General features: G+C 50.2%; 7 protein-coding genes across 7 annotated transcripts; 4 read left to right on the forward strand and 3 right to left on the reverse strand.

Annotated features, from left to right (window-relative positions):
* Nucleotides 1-444: 444 nt before the first annotated feature.
* HO173_010553 (uncharacterized protein) lies at nt 445-2,049 on the forward strand (the record flags this gene model as incomplete). Its single annotated transcript, XM_037312438.1, has 2 exons — nt 445-1,049; nt 1,107-2,049. The coding sequence occupies 2 exons, from the start codon at nt 445-447 to the stop codon at nt 2,047-2,049; spliced, it is 1,548 nt and encodes a 515-aa protein (XP_037160654.1).
* Nucleotides 2,050-3,917: 1,868 nt separating this feature from the next.
* HO173_010554 (uncharacterized protein) lies at nt 3,918-4,887 on the forward strand (the record flags this gene model as incomplete). Its single annotated transcript, XM_037312439.1, has 2 exons — nt 3,918-4,167; nt 4,271-4,887. The coding sequence occupies 2 exons, from the start codon at nt 3,918-3,920 to the stop codon at nt 4,885-4,887; spliced, it is 867 nt and encodes a 288-aa protein (XP_037160655.1).
* A 340-nt stretch (nt 4,888-5,227) lies between these two features.
* HO173_010555 (uncharacterized protein) lies at nt 5,228-9,977 on the reverse strand (the record flags this gene model as incomplete). Its single annotated transcript, XM_037312440.1, has 9 exons — nt 5,228-5,850; nt 5,899-6,191; nt 6,243-6,284; nt 6,335-6,351; nt 6,411-6,698; nt 6,879-9,100; nt 9,154-9,622; nt 9,756-9,897; nt 9,964-9,977. The coding sequence occupies 9 exons, from the start codon at nt 9,975-9,977 to the stop codon at nt 5,228-5,230; spliced, it is 4,110 nt and encodes a 1,369-aa protein (XP_037160656.1).
* Nucleotides 9,978-12,199: 2,222 nt separating this feature from the next.
* HO173_010556 (uncharacterized protein) lies at nt 12,200-13,740 on the forward strand (the record flags this gene model as incomplete). Its single annotated transcript, XM_037312441.1, has 4 exons — nt 12,200-12,317; nt 12,371-12,424; nt 12,481-12,544; nt 12,597-13,740. 4 exons carry the CDS (start codon nt 12,200-12,202, stop codon nt 13,738-13,740), a joined length of 1,380 nt encoding a protein of 459 aa, XP_037160657.1.
* Nucleotides 13,741-14,301: 561 nt separating this feature from the next.
* HO173_010557 (uncharacterized protein) lies at nt 14,302-16,793 on the reverse strand (the record flags this gene model as incomplete). The annotated part of the gene is made up of 3 exons (XM_037312442.1): nt 14,302-14,390; nt 14,923-16,468; nt 16,524-16,793. 3 exons carry the CDS (start codon nt 16,791-16,793, stop codon nt 14,302-14,304), a joined length of 1,905 nt encoding a protein of 634 aa, XP_037160658.1.
* Nucleotides 16,794-17,241: 448 nt separating this feature from the next.
* On the reverse strand, nt 17,242-18,505 carry HO173_010558 (uncharacterized protein; the record flags this gene model as incomplete). The annotated part of the gene is made up of 5 exons (XM_037312443.1): nt 17,242-17,664; nt 17,729-18,020; nt 18,074-18,229; nt 18,289-18,298; nt 18,355-18,505. The coding sequence occupies 5 exons, from the start codon at nt 18,503-18,505 to the stop codon at nt 17,242-17,244; spliced, it is 1,032 nt and encodes a 343-aa protein (XP_037160659.1).
* Nucleotides 18,506-18,907: 402 nt separating this feature from the next.
* Nucleotides 18,908-22,803, forward strand: HO173_010559 (uncharacterized protein; the record flags this gene model as incomplete). The annotated part of the gene is made up of 5 exons (XM_037312444.1): nt 18,908-18,959; nt 19,009-19,444; nt 19,510-19,943; nt 21,596-22,722; nt 22,783-22,803. 5 exons carry the CDS (start codon nt 18,908-18,910, stop codon nt 22,801-22,803), a joined length of 2,070 nt encoding a protein of 689 aa, XP_037160660.1.
* Nucleotides 22,804-23,556: the final 753 nt, after the last annotated feature.

Consider the following 23,556-nt stretch of genomic DNA (forward strand, 5'->3'; position numbering starts at 1 on the left):
CGAAGGAGATGAAAGACTTGAAGGACATCCAGGGCATTCCTTGGATAACAATGCTACCACCATGATAAAATATAAGAGTCTACGACAGTCAAACAATAGTCTCATAGTAACACTCTCCGCAAACTTGCCCTCGTTCCCTTTCGTATCAAGCCACAGGGAACGGGTAAGGCCACATGTCAGACAGGGGTCACAGCAACCTCTGAAGAGCCGCATGTTTGAACATTGGGCACACCAAGATTGGAATACTTTATGACCCTATTATCCAGCTGATATAGGGATCATGAGAGGTTGAAGTGTACTACGAGTTGAATTGAAATCGAGACATTGCAAGGGTCAGGCGCCCGCCGACATCATCCCGCCGCAAGGTCACCCCCGAGCCTCGAGGAACTCAAGCCGACATACTCCGAAATAGCGATTGCGCTCCTCCATGCGTGACCTGCATGGATGTTAAAAGATAATGGTCTGTTGTCTTCATTAGGCAGTATTGAAGCCAACTATCCCTCCAGTACACCAACACCCACCATCGTCACCCCCCCATCTGGATCCTCAAGCCCGCATTCCAGGCCTCCATCACCACGAGCTTCGCCCTTCAGAGCAAAGCTGGCTAAAGCGAGAGCCTCACCTCCCCCGAGTCGAAAGGCCAGTCCTCGACCACAGCTGGGTGTTGCCTTCAACGCCCCAGCTGACCAAAGCCATGCGGGAGGAGTCGCGGGTGACTCCGACTTCTCAGACGAGGAAGCAGCGATGGGGGAGACTAGGCCTCAACTGCACCGGCCCCAAGATGAACGCTCCCAAACGCCGCTGCTGAAAGAGGAGAGAGAGCGATCCTCATATGACGGCCCAAATGGAAGTGCGCGGCCAGCTTTCGTCACGAAAAGATCTACGTTTCGCAGCCGCAGTCCAGATATGGAGGATTCATCGGCGACGAGGAAGAAGTATACTTATGCGGCTTTCTTTTTGGTGTTGAGTTTGGTTAGCTTTACGATTCAGACGGAAACGGCGGTCTATGTTCAGCATGAATTGAAATGGAATAAGGCTTATGCTATGCTGTGAGTCTGCCATCTGTGCTCTATGACGCGGGCTACGCTGACTTGCTATGACCGAAGGTATTTCACACACGGGTCCTGGTCATTACTCTGGCCAACCCAACTTCTCATCCTCCGCGTCTCGAATTGGAGAACCCCATGGAAATCATTCTGGCGCCGGCACATCTACCTCGTCCGGACCACAGCCCAAATGGTCGAATCCCATGACGTGCACCTTACAAGCCGAGAATCCCACAAATCGCCCGTTGCCTACATCTTGAAGAAGACAGCCTTCATCACAACAGCTTTGACCGTCGCCGGTGGGTCATGGTACGTGGCAGTTGACATGACCTCGGCCAGCGACCTCACAGCCATATACAACTGCTCCGCCTTTTGGGCCTACATCTTCAGCATACCTTTACTACACGACAAGCTGCGCTTCGACAAAGCGTTCTCCGTCCTTTTGGCCATTGCGGGCGTCCTGATCCTCGTATACGGAGACTCTCTGCCGACCATACATGGGGGTAAATCCGGTGGATCGGTAGGCGGTGGTGAAAACCCCGACGACAGCTCGAACCGTACCTTGGGCAATATTGTCATCGGCGTCGGCAGTGTACTGTATGGACTGTACGAGGTGCTCTATAAGAAGCTGGCCTGCCCGCCGGAGGGAACAAGCCCCGGGCGGGGCATGTTGTTTGCGAACACCTTTGGGAGTCTGATCGGCTGCTTTACGCTATTGGTGCTGTGGATACCGCTGCCAATATTGCATTATACAGGTATAGAGGTGTTCGAGTGGCCGCACGGTGAAGCGGCGTGGATGCTGCTGGTGTCCGTGCTGGCAAACGCCACGTTTTCCGGATCCTTCCTCGTCCTCATCTCCCTCACTTCACCGGTTCTGTCCTCGGTCGCTGCGCTTCTTACCATATTCACCGTGGCCGTGACGGATTGGCTGCTCACCGGGAAGCCGTTGTCGCCTGCCGCCATCGGGGGGGTTTGGTCATCGTCGTTGCTTTTCTCTTGTTGAGCTGGAGTACATATAGGGAGATGGATCAGGAGAGGCGGAAACGGTATGCTTCCTTCGCCATCCCGGTTCGATTGCAGACACTGACTTCGGATCAGGCTAGAGGAAGAAATCGTTGAGACTAGCGACGACGAGTAGACTCTTTTACCACTTTGTACTGGGTACGGACAGGTTCAGGCATGGCGATGGCGTTGAGGACGCATGATATCTAGACTCTGGGCGGTCATACGCCAATATAATAAGCGTTATCGATACCCACGCCTAAGGCTTTCTCATCCGCAGCCATCGCTCATGCTTTTCATGTGACAGAAACGCTGCCATCAAAACCTATGCACCCAAGCACTGCACTCTTCCCTCCAATTCCTCCAAAAAGATGTATCAACGCTCGTGATACACAACGAAACCCTTCCCACCAATCCCTTACACCGGTCATTTCACAACGCCATCCCCAGAACCCCCCACCCCCCCCCCTTTTGTTCCGATCAACCATCACCCCCCCACCCCTACCCCCCTACCCCTTAACCCCCCTCCCTCACCTAAAGCAACTGAACCTCCCCAACCTCAACCGCCACGGCTGGCGATGCGCGCCGTGCCTGTCGACGACGACGCCGCCGCCGAAATGCTTCCCGCCCCAGTTCTTCCGGTAGAAGAAGGGCATGGGCGCGGCGCTGGCGGATGGGTTCCGCGGTGGGAGACGCGGGGGGGGGGTTTGTTGGGGGCGGGAAGGGTCGCGCGTAGGGTGGAGGGGTTGGTTGGAGGGGGGTGTGGACGGCTAGGCTGGTTTTTTTGGTTTGCGGGAGGGGGGGAGATGGTGGGGGGTGGGGGGATGGGATGGGATGGTGGATGGGATGGGATGGGATGGGATGGGATGGGTCAAGGGTCGGATTCGGTGTCAGGTTGGACGGTGGCGTAGGAGCACACTATTGGATGTATCTTTTGATTATCGGTGCGATGGTAGTTTGAGACGCTGTGGTGGGAGATAGGAACCTTTCGCCTTGGCATCAGAAAAAGCCAGATTCCAAAGGCTCGTTCTGTTATCGCAGCAGGAAGGTGCGTGCCGAGGAGCCAAGCACGCCCCTTCCCCGTACCCGTACTCGTTGCATATGCCGCGGTGACATCTATTGCCCGAGGAAGGGTCGCGGGATGGATGGATTGCTCTTCCTTTTGATGAGGATGTGAGAGGAGTAAAGTAAAGTAGGTAGGCTGATGGATGCCCTTCTTCCTCTTCGCTGCTTCTGGCAGGCCGGAGGTGACAACCTCCGCCCCTGCGTTTAGCGTCTTCATAATCCTTTCGAATGCTTGGCATCTGAAGGTCCTACGCCAGGACGCATCTCATGGATCCGGATTATCAACTTCATGAATCCAAGCTCGGAATTTGAAAAGATTGAGGGCGAAAGGGTCGTAGGACTGTTGGATAACAGTCGTGTATATAAGAGATCTAGATTTGAAAGATTCAGTTTACAAGTATCTAGAAGTCGGGAAAAAGAGAAGCTGTCGATTTCGCTGCTCGGGAATCATTTCACTCTCCTCTTCAAATCTATAGATGAATCGTTTTCTTGTAGAACTCTTTCTATTCTAGCGGCTCAAAAGTCGCAGCGATAAGGAGTCTGATTTATGTATAGAAAATCCGACAGTTCCAATTATAGCTGTGAGGTTGTTATTTAGATCTGTGGGGTGCGTGACGCCAAGGATTCGAAAGGGTCGAGGGTTGTGAATACGCTAAATTAAGTCCTGAAAAATAGCTCCCGAGGGTCCGAGGGGTCTTCCCTTTTTAATCAACCCTCTTTCGCTGGCTGCAAAGAATTCAAAACAAAACAAAACAAAAGCAAACACCACATACCACCCTCGTCCTTCCAACCCTACCTGCCTCAATGGCCGCCTCAATGCCCTGCAAAGATTGCGCCTCCGGCGTCCTTCACGAAGGGACTCCGTCCGGCCGAGAGGAGACGATGCACGGCTTCAAGACCTACGTGACCGATCCCCCCTCGGGCGAGGCCGCCAAGGGCATCGTGGTCATCATACCCGACGTCTTCGGCTGGACCCTCAACAACTCGCGCGTGCTGGCCGATCGCTACGCGGAGAGGGGGGCGTACACGGTGTACCTGCCCGACTTCATGGACGGTACGGAACCCCGGCGTGTCGATGGGCGCGCAGAGGGGTGAGAGAGAGAGAGAGAGGGGGGGGTGTGTCGTCGGTCTTGCTGACGGTTCGGGGTTCGCCGTAGGATACGTGATGGACCCGCAGCTCCTGTCGACCATCTCCACCGTCACCGACGCCGGGACGCCCGTCCTCCACAAGATCTTCCCGGGCCTGCGGGCCATGACGCACATGCCCTTTGCCCTCTACCACTGCCGCGCCTCCGTCTGCAAGCCTCGGATCTTCGCCTTCTTCGCCGCCCTCCGCTCGTCCACCTCCCTGCCCGTGGGCGCCGCCGGGTTCTGTTGGGGCGGGAAGTATGTCACGCTGCTCTGTCAGGACAGCGAGAAAACATCGTCCGGCAAGCCGTTGCTGGATTGCGGCTTCACCGCACATCCCAGCCAATTGGTGTTGCCGACGGATATCGAAGCGGTAAAGCTGCCGCTGTGTATTAGTAATGGGTCGGAGGATTTTCAGCTCAAGCCCGAGGGAAACGAGATGATCGAGGAGATCTTTGCGAGGAAGGAACTGGAGTTGAATCCCGATGGGAAAAGGGGGAAGATGTTCGAGATGAATGTAGTGGAGGGTGCGAGGCATGGATTTGCCATTCGTGGGAACCCAGGAGACGAAGACGAGAAGAGGCGCGGGCAGATGGCAGAGGACCAAGCTGTTGATTTCTTTGGGAGATGGTTGGTACCAAATTAGGGTAGGCTCTATTCCTGGGTTGCTGGAGCGCAGGATTGAGGTGCGTCCACTTGAAGTCAATCCATCACTTGCATGTTCAACGAAGCGCGAAATACCTTGCAGTTTGTTCGATCTATGTATTAATCTGCCTTATCCTGGATTGGTAATTAGGAAAATAATAATTTCTATTGACAAGAAGCCGCTAGCATCGAGATGTTAGGAACTCGTGGAAGCATGAATTGAGATGTCCAGCTATCGATCGGAGCAGACACATATAGAGCAATCAGTGTATTTAGTGTCCCAGGGAAGGAAGGGCCGAGAGCAGAAAGCTTAGGTGTAAAAGCCAAAGAGGTGAGGAGCCTCAACTCGATCCGGAACCATCAGAGCTCTCCGATCCCTCTGAATCGCCGCTGTCGACCGGAACAAGACCGTCCAATCGCTCCTGGGCTTCGGGACTCTCCAGCTTCGTTTTTGACTCGCAATCAGAGTCTGGGCCTGCCATTGGCTCGTCGAGGGAGGCTTGATCCTCAAGCTGCCTGGATGGACTCGCCTCTCTCTTAACCTTGGTGTTTTCACCCTCCTCTTTCTTGCGAACAACACGGCCTCCATCCTCATCGTCACTGCTGTGAGCGACATTGTTATCATCCTCATCATCCTCATCTTTGACCTCCAAACCAGCAATCTTCTGAAATACCTTTTCTACGCCGTTGATGATACGCATCATCTCTTTACGCACAAGGCGTTGCGTCTTTGGTAAAATCTCGCCATTCTGAGGTACTTCACCGCCGCCCAGAACCGAGTTGTAATCGCGTCGCATCGCAATGTACACTTCGTCAGCTTTATCGTTCATGTACACTTCCAGCTCTTTGAGCATGACACTCAGCCGGGTTTTGACGTTCTCAGCGCTCGACTGGAACATGGTATGGCGCTCCTGGGCGACGTGACTATTCATTGCTGCTTTCATACGCGCAAAGCTCCCGGTACCTTTCGCAATTAGCCAGTGATCAGTCCGGTAGGAAGGTCAGGGCTCACCTCGCTCCTCGACACATGCCTCATAAGCAGCCGCCATCGCTTGCTCGATGACTGGAACGAATTCGCGATTGATCTCCTTTTGGTTAGTATTGATCATATCCTTCACAGTCGCAGAGAGGTCCTTCAGGAGATTCTCGTAGTTTCCGACCTGCTGCTGCAACATGTGGACGCCGGCGATGCCTGTACCTATTTGACGAGCTCGGGCCTCAATGTCTTTATGAAAGTTTTTCAGGGAAGCAGCTGCATTGCGGGCGAAGCTGGCCATCACCATTGGAGAGCGGCGTGAAAAGGCCCTTTCTATTGTCAACAAAGTGGGAAACAGCCGTGTTCTGGGAGCGACTTACTTCTCCCATCCAGAAGCGAGCAGTTTCATCATAGGTTCAGCGCTAACAACTGTCAGCAGAAAGTTTTAAGGGTTCCTAATTTCAGTACTTACAGCTCCACGTTCCATTCCTAGGAAATAATGACTTAGCGTTGTTTTACTTCACAGAAATAGACAAGCGATGACTTACATGCGGTCCTTGACCATTTGTATAGATTCCGTTACGTCGACAAATGGCTTTATAGGTGCTCCAGTGGAGTCCACCCGCTGCACGGTCTTCGCGATTGACAGGTGCCCCCCATTTGAGAGCAGTCGCGATTGAATCGTTCGTGGCATTCGAAATTGCGGTTTCTGCGGTCTCCGTCAGGCCTGTATCCACAATCTTGCAATTCGCACACTTACCGTATTTGTCGTAGATGTTGTCCGCGAATTCATCACCAAGTTCCTTGCAAGCGGTCTTGACGGCAGTCTCGAGGCCCTGAAGTTTTGATGCATTAGCGATGATTCAAGCAATTCTACCGTACCAGCTATGATGCTTTCCGTAGTAAATGTAACGTCTTGCTACCCTCTTTCTTTTCCTTTCCACCATCATGCAGAAAACAAGACAAATGCGAAGGAGGTCCTACTTGTACATGGAATCAGGGCCCCGTGCACTTACACTCTCAAGCGATTTCAGCCCCTTATGTAAGTATCTTGCTTCTCTTGCTCTCTGTTCGGCGGTCATATTTGCGCTAGTGCCATCGCTGGACGCCCAGAGGGTCAATGAGTTCAGGAGCTGGCTCAGCTTGTTGATGAAAGTTCTACAATTGGCTGATCGGCCCGTCTCCGTTAGCTTTTCGCAATGAGTTTGCAATTGAGGGATCTCGGTCTCCTCAATGTTTGTGAATCCGGCTATGTGAGGGTCCTTGCGAAGGCGACCCTGCAACTTCTGGTAGCCACGAGAGGAGACGCAGAAGACGGGTAATCCCCGGGCAACTTCATCATAGTCTCGGATCTCAGCATCGGGGTTGAAGTTCTCCTCGTCCTCTTCAGCGGCAAGTTCCTGGTCGAGCTCTTTGATACCAGCGGCAAAATCCTGCTGGATGGCGCCTTTGGAGTATGCGTTCCTTCCCTCAATGCACATCGCAGACATTTTGCTCTCGATCTTTTCTTCAGCATTCTTACTTTCGTCGATCTCTTTTCGCATTTGGTTGATACGCTCCGTAATCTCACCTCTCTGGGCTCGGGCTTCCTTTTTAGTTGCGCGAAGCTCTTGAAGCTTTGCCACTATTTGCTCCTCGGTCAATGGTTCTTGACTTTCAGACTCGTTTTCAGACCCTTTTCCATATTCGTCCGAGTCATCACTGTGGTAGTCGCTTTCCTCAACGTCGTCGCCTTCGTCGTCGCTTGACTTCGTTCTCCGCTGCTTCTTGCGGGCTCTGTCAGTGCCCTTGCCTTTTCGTTTCTTGCCCGCAGACTCCGATTTGGGTGGGAAGACGGTCTTTCCACCTTCAAGTTTTTCCTTCAAGCCATCCCAGATCTCTATTTGCTCGTCGATGTCGTTCATGGATTCACCGTAAACAGCTTTTGTGTCTTTCATCTCGTCCATCTGCTTCTTCATTAACTTGGTCTTTTTCACAAGCTTTTCCAGCTCTTCCCAATCGGGCTCCATTTCATCGCTCAGGCCAAGTGAGTCCTGTGCTTCTTCGAGGCTAATATCGTCTGTTTTGCTGCAAATGAAGGTGACTGAATTGAAACCCCCATCCATCTTCAGCTGTCGCTTGAACGACTCCCCAAGCAACGACTTGGCTGCCTTATCGTCCACCGCGCGGTTGATCGGAGCCACGATCCACAGTCCAGTGCATTGCTTCATATAACCTTCTGCTACAGCGGCACGGGCAGCATTGGCATCATGAACACCCGGGAGATCCACAATGACAGCACCGGTAGCAAGTGCTCGAGACTTGACATAGATTCTGACCACTCGAATCAATGGCCACACCTCCATCTCTCTGCGCTCTTTCTTGTCTTTGTCCTTGTTGCTGGTAGACTTCTCTTTGCTGTCAACGAAACTCTGCAATTTCTTGTAGAACACGAGCGAATCCTTCTCCTCAATATCTCTACTCTTACCGAGGATATGGGATACTTCTCGCAACATAGTTTGGATACTGCTGTTGGCTATGTCTTCTTTGGTCTTGCGAGGATAAACTGCTTTTATCTTTGCATACGCGATACCGGCGTCAGTATCCTCATTCGCACAATCTCGTGAGACTTTGCCATCTCCGTCCAAGAGATCCTGATATAGAGTATTAAGTTCTTTTTCCCAGTCGGCGGGCGATATGAACTCAATCTGCGCACGGTATGGCTTCTCCTCATAGTTGTACGAGATTTCAGTGACGACTGCTGTACAAGCTCTCATACAGTTGGTAGGTACAAGTCTCTCCTCGTCAAGCATGGCGTTGATCACTGAAGATTTTCCGGCGCCAGTGTTTCCAACAACACCAATGACAGTCTTGGTTCTGACAGCCTGTTTGATGAGATTGTCAATTTGTTGGATCCACTGCTCGGCATCGGGGCTGGTTCCCATCTTGTTGAGCAGAGGATCTTTGAGCTGATCAAGAAGCTTGACACCCTGCTCTACACTCGCTTCCAGCATCCTGGGTCCTGCATCTTTGAGAAGCGTTTGAAGCTGGAAGCTCTTGTGCTTCTGCTCTTCGAGTTCAGCAGCAGATAATGGAGGCTCAACCAAGGGAGGCGTCTCGTGAAATTTTGTTTCCGCAGTTGGCTCAGTCTTGATGCCGTGGACTCGGTGATCGAACGGGACTGGCTTTGCAGCGTAATTGGCTCTCTCAGATTCAGACTCATTGATCCAAATCCGGCGAAGAGCGTCGCGGAGTTGTCCTGCATTCAGGAGTCAATCATATTCAGCACTCAAAACACGAGGATATGCGTACCGTCACTGTAATCAGGGTACGACACCTGAATTCTGTCATGCAAATCGGCATAGTACCGATCGAAACCAGCCATATCGACACTTCCGCCGGCATGATCGGATGTCGATAATGGGGATGTGGCCCCCGAGTGAGGAGTCAAGCGATTTCTGACCGCAGAGTGGGATAGTGGGGTATGGTTCTCGTCTGACGCGCCGTCAAGGCTCGGTTTGATATCTGCAGCTTTATGCGAAGATCTTCTGGTAGGAGAGAGAATTTGTGCGTTGGTAGGTTGGAGAGGCTGACGAGTGACCTGATGACTGGCGTCTGAAGCCTTGATTGCCTCGAAGACGATGACTTTGTCCATGTACGTATCAAGATCCGCCATTGTCGCAGTGAGGTTGGCTAATTTAGACTCGTGCTTCAGGACCCAGCGTTCGCATGGCGGGCATTTCAGCTGGTATTGATCACGAATGGTCTTTGTTTCGATCCTCTAACAACACATCAGTGTTAAGTCTGGCTAAGTTCTTACATAAAGGGCCAGATGTCCTAGAGGAAGGCGTGATTGCGGAATACAGTGCATTGGAGGCCATGAAGCTCGTCCGGGAAAGTTGCAATAGACTTACTGAGTGGCATTTGATCCAAAGAAAATCCTCCTCTGTGCTGTCTTCACTAGGCACTTTGTCAATTCGAAGGATGGCGACCCATATTGTCGTGGGTTTGGCGGTCGCGACAGGCTTGCATTTGACCGCCAGGTCATGGAGAAAGCTGGTAAGCAAAAGTGAGCTGAAGGTCCCTCATATTGGGATTGAGAGGCAAGAAGGGATATCTTACCGTGCATCTGTCATGCTGGCCACTGTGGAGCTCTCTATGTATCACAAAGCTTGAGGTTTATACCATTACCGTTGTGGATGCAAGATTGTGGCAGAGTAGCTTGGAAGCGGAAGGATTATTTGATTGGAAGTCGCGCGGGACGCGTCTTTTGAGCTTTTCAGTGAGTAAACACAATTCTTATCGATAAGCTAGTTGCTCTAACCACATGCAATTTCATCCGCCTACCTTACGACAGTGGAATATCATCAAATCTTGCCAAATACATAAAGATTGTCTTACATATTAACAACTTTTCTGCTGCATTATATTGGTACTGCTCCTTTTGCCATACTAATTTCTCCGCAGTTATGGACCACTAATGGCTCTCACGTAGGCAATCGAATGTTCTCCTTTCTATTAGCTGCTCTGAGCCTGCACTTTCCCAACTATGCCCATAAATTATTAATCCTTAGGCCTCAATTGTCCCTATAGCCAGCAATTTACGGTTCTGCTCCTGCAGGGCTATCTTTTCCGGCCAATACCAATATTTTGGCCACCATCTGCAGCCATCCTTCCAGCATCCAGGCCAAATACCCAAAAGTCATATGTCTACTTGCCGTAGTAATCCTAATAACCACATCGCGATAGTCGTAGATCAGAGGAATGGAACCAATCAAGACAGGTCCTTAACTTACATAATTCATCATAGTCCGGCGACTGGCATCGAGGAAGATGAAATCGAAATCGACGAGGTCGAGGGTTCTGCCGTTAGATGAGACGAGCAGTACGAGAGTGGTGATTGGAATGCAAAATTGTAACGGCGCTGGAGGGAGAGGGTCGAAAGTCAGACTGTATGTCACGTGCCAGGTCGGCCATAAGAGTTCCCTCAGGGGATGCAAGCTTGCTGTCAGAACAATGTTACGATATTGGTGTCATTCCTGAGCACCGGTTAAGACCTAGCAAACAGATAAGGTTGTCTTACGCAGACGCTGAGTTAGAGGGATTTCGGTATATGGAAGCCATGGATGAGGCAGGTATATCAATGTTAAGTGAAGGATCAAGAGGGTTAGCCGTCACGGGAGCTAAATCGCATGCATGAAAGACAGCGATAACAAGATAGAAAGCATCATATAGGTATATGGCGGCAATCAGTTGCGATCAAGGACATGATGAGATACCAGAGATGAAAGTGAAGACTTGTAATTAGCGCTCAGACACCGGTCTCGACATGGCTTTGGTTCGGATATCGCAAGGGTTGGACTGGCGACTTGTTTGATGGTGTGTCGGATGCCGAACATTTGCAATTTCTAGATTGATGTGAGCTATTGCGAAGCATGATCGTCACACATGAACATGACAGGATGCTTATCTATACGATTATAGTAGAAGGAGACACAACACAAAGGCACCAAGGTACCAGGGAACGGCAGTACCCTGAATGCTGAGAAAGAGCTTATACTCGTCGAGCCCACAGCTGATTCGTATGGGCAATAGCCCTCAGGAACAGTTATTTCCTTCAAGCAATGGCACCGGACTTCTCGTTCACGCTCTGCCGCTCCCGCGGTGTATGAAGGTACTCTGACTGGAGCCAAATCTCTCCCCTGCTCTGGAGCTACAGCGCGTTGCCTGTCACCTCGAGGAGAGTAGGTATTCATGAATCTATCTGAGATTGGGGCATGCAGCAGAGAGGCAGAGTAGCAAAGCAGAGGAGATTGCAGCTGTAAAGATAAGGAGACTCGCATCGTTCAAGAAAGTGGTGCCGAGGCGCCTATGACTTGCAGACTGCAGTGAACTCTTAATCTTGATGATAGACCCCTATCATGATTATCATCTATTGGTGACTTGGTGTAGATCAATAATTGTTCTATTTTTGGAAGGGCGCTGGTGGGGCGAATCGTTGCCATATCTGACAAAGTGAGGTGCGCAAACATTTACTTTAGCGTGTGAAATCTTGGCAAAACTCCTTCCCCTGAAATTCAAGATCCTTCAAACACGCTTCTCCCAATTTTCCAATTTTCCAATTTTCTCTCTTCAACAAATCCATCTCTTCCACGACGCTCTTCTTTCTTCTCACTTCTTTCTTCATACCGCTCACTCGTTCACGCGGTCAGCTCATTTAATCAATAACGCCACAGTCACTCCCTCCACAATTGGTTCGCTTTTACAAGCACTTTCTTTGTTCCGCTCAATCAACAACATCCCAACAACTTCTACCCACTTTCACACTCTATCTATATAATACCATCCATCCATCGAAATGAAGGGAATTAATGCTATTGCTCTGGCTCTCACTGCTACCACCGCGTCTGCAAGCCTAGTCCCTCACTACTTCAAAAGAGCGTCCTCGCTCGCCTCGGTCTCTGTTCAAGGAAATGGTAGGATCGCGTCCATTTGTTGCAGGGATAGCGAACACTGACCCAGATTCAAGCCTTCTTTGCTGGAGGCAATCGATTTTATATTCGTGGTGTCGATTACCAGCCAGGTTGGCCATCACCTAAATCCTCACCTCTATCTCAACACTGACCAAATCGCGCTCAGGCGGCTCCTCCGGTGCTGTTGACCCAATTGCTGACCAGAGCACCTGCACACGAGACATCACCGAGTAAGCAAAAGAATTATCTGATGTTCGAAGCATTGCTGATAAGGGGAAACAGGTTTCAGAAACTAAAGATCAACACCGTGCGTATCTACACAGTCGACAACAGCCAAAACCATGATGCCTGTATGTCGGCTCTTGCAACTGCTGGTATTTATCTTGCACTGGACGTGAACACGCCCAAATACTCGATCAACCAGGACGATCCAGCGCCGTCATACAATGCCGACTACCTCCAGAGCGTCTTCTCCACCATAGACGCATTCCACACGTACAGCAACACCCTGCTTTTCTTCTCCGGTAATGAGGATATCAACAGCGTAGCAACAACATCATCTGCCCCATACGTCAAGGCCGTCACGCGTGACATGAAGAACTACATTAGTGCACGCAAGTATCGCTCGATCCCTGTCGGCTACTCTGCCGCCGATGTCGACACGTTGATCTATCAAACCGCCGATTTCATGAACTGCGGTGACGACGCCATGGCGCGTAGTGACTTCTTCGCTTACAACGACTACTCTTGGTGTGACCCTTCGTCTTTTGAGGGTTCCACCTGGCAAGCAAAGGCAACCTATTTTGCCAACTTCTCCATTCCGCTCTTTCTTTCAGAATATGGCTGCGTCAAGACGACCCGCCAATTCCAGGAAATCGCAACTCTCTACGGCCCGCAAATGACGCCCAGCTACTCCGGTGGTCTGGCCTATGAATACAGCAGAGAAGGCACAGCCGCCCCTGCAGATCTTTACGGTCTTGTCGAAATCAACGGCAACAGTGTTACAGAGTTGACCGACTTCGGCACCCTGGCTTCTGCGTTCTCTAACACTCCCAGCCCTACCGGAAGCGGAGGATACAGGCCCAGCGGTTCCCCAGCCATTTGCCCAACACAAGACAGCAACTGGAACGTGACGACTGGCTCCGAACTCCCCGTTTTCCCTTCAGCCGCGGCCACATACCTCAAGAACGGCGCAGGCACGGCCCCTGGTCTCTCTGGCAGTGGTTCCCAGAACTCAGGTCCTGCTTCCGTTGCTTTTGCTTCTGGATCCTCTGTCGCTGCTACCGGCACCAGCACCAGCACCTCCACCAGCACCTCTGGAAGCAAGAAATCAGCAGCAGATGGCCGTGTGATCGACTCCGCTCCCGTCATGGCTTGCGGTCTCGTTGTTGCAATGTCCACACTTCTCGGTATGGCTTTGTTGTGAGGAAAGAGATGTTGATTGATACTTGAGGAAGAACGAGTGGAGGTTGAGCGAGCTGTGGGGACAAATTGATGGACTGATCAGACGTGGAGAAGATGTCATTAGATCGATCGAGCGGTGAAGGATATGTCAAAACGGCAATAAGCATCGAGTTTTTCGTTCTAGAATGACATGCTTCTCTTATTGTTATTTTCCAGCCATTCGTTATCTACATGGATTGGATTGGGTTTTGCAATTTATAGCAGTGTTCGTAATTTGAATACTAAAACTGTGTTACCTGATACGTCTCTGTCTCGAAGCCTGCATGCACTGCTCTTCTGTCCCTCACGCTCCTAGCGCCATCGGAAGCTGTAAAGTACTCCTTTAGTGACATCTTCCTAGCACTCTCCAGAGTACTGAAATACAGTATTCATGCATTGTCTTGATACTCCAACAAAGGCCATCGAGCAGGTACAGGAAAAGAAGGAAGTCAGATACAGACGAGAGCGACAAGATGATCCTTTGAATATACACCATCGCACAGAGAGCATCAAAGAATCCTTGAAGCGTTCAACATTATCCTAACTAACCATCATTCGCAAGTGTGGCAGCACAAACCAAGCCGTAGTGAAGGTCCACGCCTGCTCGGCCGTGAAAATGCAATGGATCCCGACCTTAAGAAAGAGCTATCAGCTGGTAAAAGCGGAGAAATGTTGCACTGTGCTGGATCCGCTGTCCTGATGCGAAAGGCTCATTGTTGTAGTGACACGCATGGGGTTTTAGACATGATTCAGAAGAGCGTGAAATGTGGAAGTGAGAATTAGGGAAGAGGTGGTCTAGACAGAGGGAGGATTCATCCTTGGACTCGTTCCTGATCGCAATATGAAAGTCATCAAACGAGGGTCGCATGGCACATGCATTTTGGAGCACCAGGTTGATGTGAAGGATGCTGAGGCAAGCGGGTTCAGGATTTTCAAACAGCGGAAAGGCGCTAGGGAGCTCAACCTGGAGCCTGGCATGGCTCTTTCTGATGTTATCTTAGTTTTTGATTCTCTTCATGACGAACGAATACCGAAAATGTGAATTGGAAGTCGGAGGGACTAATAAACTTCGCCAGCAAAAGGGCGTGTTGACGCTTGAGAGTTTGAGAGAAGATCAGATTCGATAGATTCGAACGCCCTGAAACATCGAAACATTGGGGCCCACTGGTCAGCTCCACTTTCCGCTCATCGGAATCTCCCCTCTGGCATTTGGTACATCCACATTCTTTATCCGATCCGATCCATGGCTGTATCGCTTTCTGCCGTTCGGCCTTACTCTTATGCCCGGCGACTACGCCATAGGTAATGCAGAGCTCTTCCCCTTTCCTGATATGTCGGTTTGCAAAGATGTCTTTGGTGCTTCCGTTCGTACATGTACAGCTGTCGGTGGGACTCCATCCGGTGTTCGGTTCGCAGCTATGATTGAAAAACGAGTATAGTGGACTGATTGCTCGCACCTGACGGCCGTCCGGTGTCGTGTGCTCTTCTTGATTGTTGATGACGCGGGTCCAGATGGTTTGTAGTACCCAAGTATCGTAGCGGAAATCTTCTATGGGGTTGATGCCTAGTTGGTTTAGTATTCTGATGGGGGTACTGATGTTATTAGAGAGTGTCCAAATTCTGCCGCTTTTGTCGTGCAATGGCGTGAGTCTTGCAATCGAGGGGTGATCTAATGGGTGACAGTTGCTCTGCACACATGCAGCAAGTATGCGTAGCCACATAGGCCCGTTCAAGACAAACCGCCATTGCTTTCCCCTCGATTCTTCGTACACCCAGTCAAAATTCTGACCGCATAGGACTTTATGGTAAGAATCAAGTGCCATATCTCGACATCGTGCACTACAATAAGGTGTGTTACAGCATTTCGATAAGACATGCTGTCTTGATTGTGTGGGTATACTACCGTAACAATTTTCGCATATCCGAGACGAGTTTGGTATTGACTTTAGCGTTGCTGGAGCAGTAGTGCTGACTGTGCACGCTGCAAGTATCGTGGTATCCTCGACTAGGCGTTCAGCGAAATGTATGTTTCGCGTTGCAAAGACACCGAGGACGTTAGATGAGCTGTCGTGAGGAATACTCGACGAATATGCAATCGGGCTATGAGCTAGCATGCAAGTTGACGATGCGTTCCTAAAAAGGGTCTGGGTCGATTCAAAGAGATCCGTTCCACGCCTTAGAAACTTCTTAGGGACGAAGGGGTAAGGCAAATGTCGAATGTGTCCACATTCAATATATGACATGGTCTCTTCGCGGCTGACTTGATCTATCTCGATCGTTGATTTTGCCAGATTGATACGAGCGGCCTCCGCTTCCAAGATTTCGTCAAAAAAGCTCACAGAGCCGAAGACCGCTTCGCCTCTACCTTGGTATCGTCCCTTTCCTTCATTGCAGATTTTTAGCAGGCCTTTATGGTCTCCTGTCATTTGGAGAGCAGCTATCAGCCTCCGGTACACGTCCCTATGCCACTCCATTACAGGGACGAAGGGTTTCCCGCTTCGGTCCATCGGGAGTTCTGTACGCTTGTCGGAAAGTCCCTGGAGTAATTGCTGGACGATGATTTTGGCTTTGTAGGCATCACCAGCTGCTAGGTCCGGGTACCCCAGGCGCAAAAGCTCAGTAGCCCTTCGAACCCATCCCTCTGTATCGAAAGGCGTGTTTCGAAGGCTTTTCGTGAGTTCAATGACTGCGCCGGAACTGCGCCGAAAGTCCTTATTAGATCACACTGTTCAGTGCGAACTTCACTGGTGTGGGAAGGCGCCATACCTCCGTGCTATGACACTTATTGGGAATACCAGAAGAGTCAAATTCTGCACATGTTGGTTTCCAGAGTTCAGAATACCAAACACCGTCCAACCCAGGTGCTGGCGCTGGCGCCTTGATCGCTTCTTGTCTGCTTCCGTTCGAGGAGGATAAATTAGCTGAATTGATAGCCGTGACTTTGAACTGTCTGGTTCTTTCCTGAAAGGAGAAAGGGCTGTTGTGGGCGAAAGTTCCCAACAATACAAGACCAAGTCGTCGGCCGATCAGCGACATCACGGGCATTCATGAGTATCAAATGGGAAAGAAGAAAATGCCAACCCGATACGCGAGCTCCCCTTGACGCGGGTGCCTATGATTTTGACGCCAATGCAGGTCGCCCAGAATGGCTGAGGGCAACAGGCTGAACGGGGACAATGCTGAAAACTACATAGGAGACCGATAGTTGATAAGTGGTTAGAAAAGCGATAGCAAGGGGTTGGGGTTAGACGTACCAAGGAGTAAATGCGGGAAAGACGATTAAATGTCTCATGGAAGAAGTCAGTTTGATCCAAAAACACATTCAAGCTTCAGGCAAGGTCCCAAGAAGTCTACACTTCTAGGTTTCGCTGCAAATACACACGTGTCTCGATATTGCTACAGGAAGCATTCTAGATATTCGATCTTACCGTAATATTTCATTGAAGTGGAGTGTCGGGTATCATACACATTCAGCGCTGTTGTTTCATTCAGGAAGGCCTCTCATGACTCCTTCAAAGGCAACCAGGGCAAAAGCATTCGCGGGAAAGGCTCTCAAGAAGCACGGCACAAAGCCCCTCCAGAAGCCTCTTGGCCCATCTCTTCGCCATATCTCCTTCGCCGCGTCCTTCCACCTTGGGAATCGCCTTTCTCCATCTCTTAGCGCACCACCGAGTGGATCAGTCATGATTCGCTGCTTGACGACATCAGATGGGTATGAGGTAAGCCAGAAGACTTGGGCTGAAAGACCACCGGCCCAAAAGTTGATGGAAGGCGTAGAGAGTTGCGTGTGGTCAGAGAAGTAGCGGGTGAAAAGGTCATAGGAGCCCCACCAGAAGAAGAAGAAAGAGCGAAAGAGAAGGGTGGCCGAAAGACCGTGGTATATGCCCCGTATTCCGTGGGCTCGAGCCTGAAATGTTGCGTCAGCACGCGCTTATCGCTGGTGATACGACCTCTGGGCAGGAGTCACAAACTATTTTCGTGATGCAGTCGATTGGACCACTGTACAATCTCTTGCTCTTGTCTGCTGCGTACTGAACTTGTAGACGAGCCTTGATGTGCTCTACAGGTGCTGCAACGAAGCTCACCGTACCACCAGCCATTATTCCTGCTATACCATGTCCAGTCGTAGGAAGGCTGTCTTCCACCTGTCGATTGGTGTTTTCGAATTTGCGACTGGTCGCCCGAGAAATGGTCAGGATCGATGGGCTGGAGAAGACATTGTCTTTTAGGATTCGGCGGTAGAAGGTAAGTGAGCCTAGCATTCTGAATTTCATTCGTCAGCAGAGCGATCAACTATGGAAAACGATTGGTCGTACATTGAGTCCATGAACATCCATCCCACCAACGGCGGCGTAGCCCCCTTGTAGAGGCCTCGTACACCCTCATGCCGTAATGTCTGCAGCAGACAGTCCAGAGGACCTTTAAACTGCACCTTCTCACTGGTCTGAAGCCGGACTTTGATGGTATCGAAGCTAACGAACATAAGCCCTATTTCGAAGTCAAGCTTTCTCAAACTGTTTAGTGAACGTACGGATGTCCAACTAAAAGACAGAATTAGCAGTGTCTCTTTCTCAACGGATCTTGGTATTAAATATACCGCTCAACTTTGAAATGCCGGAAAATACACCAGCCACGAATCCTTTGTAGTTCTTGTGCTGAGCACTTCGAGCAGGTTGGCCTTGACCGATTGCTTCATTGGTTGCATTTTTTCTGTCCGGATTCACAATGGAAGTCTGTACTGAGGACATGAGACGGAAAACAGGTAAATAGATAGATCAGGGCTTTTCAAGACAAAGAGACTGGCTGCCTATATCATGGCAGATAGAGAGAACGTGGGAACATAGCTTTTGGCAAAGAGTACACAATGCCTCTACACACTCTACTGGGCAGTGGATGGATTGATTGTGCAGGGATGAAATATCATCGACATCATGGCACGAGGTGATCGAACCATCTCGGAGATACGCAGCTTGAGCTTGCTTAAATCCACCATTTGACTGCATCTTTGAGATCGGCAGGGTCCGGTGTCCAGCCAATAACTCCGGCCCATGTGGTCAAGATGGGGATTGCAGATTGTACGAGTAGTAATGTTTTATACGAGACTTGCCGCAGCTGTAAACTCTCCGGCAAGTACATAAACAAACACGAAGATGGCCGACTCAACCAATCCTGATACCACTCGAGTCGTTGACTCGAAAAAAGGTACCCACCGCATCCCAGGAGCCTGTGGCCAACTGCTGATACCATAAAGTATGGACAACTCTTATAACAAACACAGCTTATCTCTCCGGCCTTCTCACCCTAGACTACTCTCTCAAAAAGCATGGCTCTGAGTACCCTCTCCTTGCTCTATATACCGACACATTTCCTCCAGAAGGTCACCGCGCTCTCGAGATCCGTAAAATCCCCAAGAAGCGAGTCAAATACCTCCTTCCCGCCGTCCACAAAGATTTTACCAACGACCCTCGCTTCTATGACTGCTGGAGCAAGCTCACACCCTTTTCCCTAGAGGAGTATGACAGGGTTGTCCAGCTGGACAGCGACATGATGGTGATGAGGAATATGGATGAGCTTATGGAAATTGAGCTCGACGCTCCTGAAAGTGAGGGGAAAGGGAACAGGGTGTTTGCGGCTAGTCATGCTTGTGTTTGCAATCCGAAGAAGAAGCCGCATTATCCTAAGGATTGGTGAGTAATATATTAATTGATACCTTCAGGTCTTTGTATGAGCTGTCGACTGATTTGCCGTCCAGGACCCCAGAGAACTGTGCCTACACCTCACAACACGACCACCCCGATGCCGCCCAAACTCAAGGCGCCTCTTCTACTTCAGGCTTAGGCATTCCCAACGGCGGTCTCCAAGTCGTCAATCCCTCCAAAACCCTCTACGACCTCATCCAAGAACGCATGGCTTCAGACAGCGCGGTCATGAACTACGAATTCGCAGACCAATCGCTCCTCTCCGACCTCTTTTCAGGCAGATGGGTCGCCCTACCATACACTTACAATGCATTAAAGACCTCTCGTGAAACACACGCACCGATCTGGAGGGACGATGAGGTGAAGAACATGCATTACTTACTTAGCCCAAAGCCTTGGGATGAGAAATTGGGGGAAGAGAGTAATCCAACGCACAGGTGGTGGATCGAGGCGAATATGGAGAGACTAAGGGAGGAAAAGCAGAGAGGTATTGATGATGGTTTCTAGCTTCAGTATCGGTTTTCCTGCTAGCGCAATATTGTTGCAGAGCTTGGAGACTTCCTTCGTTACGGCGGTGTTCTGTCCGTATATAGACGGCCAGTGGTGTTCCGGCCCTATCGTTGTTCTCGTGAGAAAAGGCAAAATATTCACCTCAACGGGCCCCGCCACCGCGACTCCGACAAAGATGGCCATTTGATCCTTTCGAATCATGCTTTTCAATCCAGGTACGCCCATGTGTTGTTGCGGTTGGAAGTGTGGGCCACTGTTGAGGCAGCGGAATGTCTCTGGCGCTCCAGATTGCATGTTGCCTTTGCCAGTCCGTGCTCAGAACAGCCCCTGAACCTCTCTAGTTTTTCGAGAAACGCTGAGCAGACTCTGTAGACCTTCTCGTATCGGTCCTCTACTTTAATGACGTCGCCTACTCAGGTTTTCTCACCCTAGCCCACAAGCAATGCAAAATCATGAATTGGTCTTCTTGCCCCCTAGCCCGGTTTCCTATTCCTGGAACTGTTGAGGAATTGTTTCTCCGGAAGCACACAGCAGCATTGAGTGCAGAGGCAAGCAACCTTCTAAAAAAAGGAAAGGAGGAGAAATCGGCTTTATTGAGCGGCACTTGCGTACGGTGAGAAAAGGGACCGAGGCGGAAAGGTCAGAACGCGAGATGACAGAGCGAAAGTAGCACTTCACGCGTCGAAGGCAGAAGAGGGCCGGCTCTTCACTATGGTCAAGGTACTATACGAGATAATGTCCCGCTGCAGTCCGAAAGCCGAAAGGAAGAGCAATTAGTGAGAAATTCGGATCGAGGGATAACACGACATCAATATGAAGCCAATGCCATTGGCCAGCTCTTTCTTGATGTCACCCATGATCTCTGTCCATGCGTTGGCCGCTTCTCTGCTCAATGCCAGCCTCTTCTTGGGCTTTTGGTGGGCTCTTCTTTCGAGTCGTGACTCGTGAATGTGATCAGATGTTTCGTCAGCTACAGAACTTATTGACTACTCTAGTAGCATAATTGATGAAGCTTGATCATTCTAAGGCCCAGGGAAAGCTAAGATTTCGAGGATGAAGGATACAATATTTTCCTAGACTAACTACTGAAACAGCTCTCAACCTGTCACTCGAGAACAGTCCAGCTCCAAAGTAAAAGCATTAACTGACGGGCCTACTCGAAGGTCGCAACGAAGACAGCCACTCGTGATTGATTTCATTCACTCTGGCCAATTCCCAAGGTGTTGTGCGTATTGCGATGGCTTTCAGAACATCAAACAATGTTGGCCGAGCAGGCTTTACCTATCTCTGTCGCGTGGAACCGAGAACTGGAGAGGCTTAGCGCCATCTTTTAGCTCCCGCTCTCTTGAATCGCTAGTCACTTTTAGGCTCTAGTCGAGGAGCAATTGGACAAGTCGTTTCTGTAAGGGTACCCTTTTTGTAACCACGACGACTTGAACGTCGACGGAGCTCTCACCAGGATTCCACCAATTCGCGTAAACCTATAACATCTGATGCTATGAGATTGCCAACACTAGCATGACTTCGACACGCTGATGGTCAATCTAAAGTAAAGGCCATAACCCGCTCCGTCTGGCCTCACGAGGGAGTACCTAGCTCGGGGATCCAAGATTTCTCAAGGACCTCCAGGTAACTCCCCGGGCTACATCATGGCTCTACCCAGATCAATACGACGGACATCTCCTATAACCCTGATATTGGCAGCTGTACTGTCCTTCGGCTTCCTCGTCTTCCTCTTTGCTCCATCGTCCAATTCAGGTGCAGTCTCGACCGCCAAGCGAAAAATCGCCAATGCCGCCGCTCATCCTCTATCACCTCCCACCGCTCCATTCGTAAAGCCAGATGCCTCGCTCAATGGCCTGAGCAAACCGCCGCCGGTCGTCCATTACCACCTTAACAATGTCACGACCACCGCCGACCCTATCGGCAACCAAGAAACCGTCCTCATCCTTACACCTCTCGCTCGATTCTATCAGGGCTACTGGAACAACCTCCTCGCACTCTCATACCCACACTCTCTGATCGCGCTTGGTTTCATCATCCCTAAAACCAAGGAAGGCCATACTGCAACCGCGGCACTACAAGCTGCCATAGCAACCACTCAACAAGGCCCAGAAGGCAAGCGGTTTGCAAGCGTGACAATCCTGAGGCAAGACTTTGATCCGCCAATTTCTTCACAAGACGAGTCAGAGAGGCATAAGAAGGAGAATCAAAAGGCGCGGCGAGCGGCCATGTCCCGAGCTCGAAACTCACTTTTATTCACGACCCTTGGTCCTTCCACCTCTTGGGTTCTATGGCTGGATGCTGACATTGTCGAGACACCTCCAACATTGATACAAGACCTAGCTTTCCATGACAAACCTGTACTTGTGCCGAATTGCTTCCAAAGATTTACCAATGAAGAAAACAAGCCCGACACAAGGCCATACGACTACAATTCGTGGCAGGATAGTCAGGTAGCTGCAGATATGGCGAGGGATATGGGACCGGAAGATATTATTTTCGAAGGCTACGCGGATGTTGCGACATATAGAACATTGATGGCTATGACAGCAGACAGGTCAGAGACTCGAAATCAGCAGGCCATAATACCACTAGATGGTGTTGGAGGTACGGCACTTTTGGTAAAGGCAGAAGTACATCGAGACGGAGCCATGTTCCCACCATTTCCATTCTACCACCTAATAGAGACGGAGGGTTTCGCAAAGATGGCGAGAAGATTAGGTTGGGGATGTTTTGGTCTACCGAATTATTTCGTGAGCACTTTTCGAAGATATCCGGAGAGCCAGGCCGGGAGTGCTGACATAATTCTTTAGGTATACCACTATAACGAGTAGTGTACGGCACTGACTATTTCTTTTTGTATGAGGGCACCATTTGTCACTTCCTATTCCACCTGTCGGGCTACTACAGGTTTGCATATGCAGAAGCAAGGCCATTCCCGGAGTTATATGGAGGGACGAAAAGCCACAGGTAGAACGGCTTTGTGCATGTTATATTACCGGGACCGAATGCAGATATCATCTAAATTTTCATGCCAACGTCACTCTATATTTTGGATGACTGCAAAAATGCCCTTTTGCGTCTCGTTTCACAAAAATCACTGCGAATATACCTCTTGCGCTGTTCACACGCTATGCACACTTCGCTCGATCTTCCAGACAGTTTCTTAGTCCATTTCTCATTTTGATTGATTCAGTCGAACCCTATTCCTTTCAGAATATAAAACATCATCACCCCGATCCAGGCGGAAAGTAACCCTGGGGGAGTTCTAGCATTTGAACACTATCGGTTCCATATCCAATACTTAACGTTGTGCTCGCCCGCTAGGCACGGTATCACGAAAAGGTGACGATCAAAACGGATGGTATAAATCTTCAGAATCCTGACAATTAGCAGCATCAGCGAGGAATTTTTGCGCCATTCAATATTTCCCTTGAAGAAAATCAATCATAAACGACGATTTATCCTGGTTGATGCTATTCCTCGCCTTCCGCAATGTTGAAACCTCAAAACGAAGCCACGGTAGGGGCGACTCGCAAATGTCGCTTCAGGGTTGTGGAACCGTTTGAAGTTCTGTTTCGTCTCGT

Source organism: Letharia columbiana (genome assembly GCF_014066305.1).
Source record: "Letharia columbiana isolate WasteWater2 chromosome Unknown Sc0000050_s0, whole genome shotgun sequence".
Classification (NCBI taxonomy): Eukaryota; Fungi; Ascomycota; class Lecanoromycetes; order Lecanorales; family Parmeliaceae; genus Letharia; species Letharia columbiana.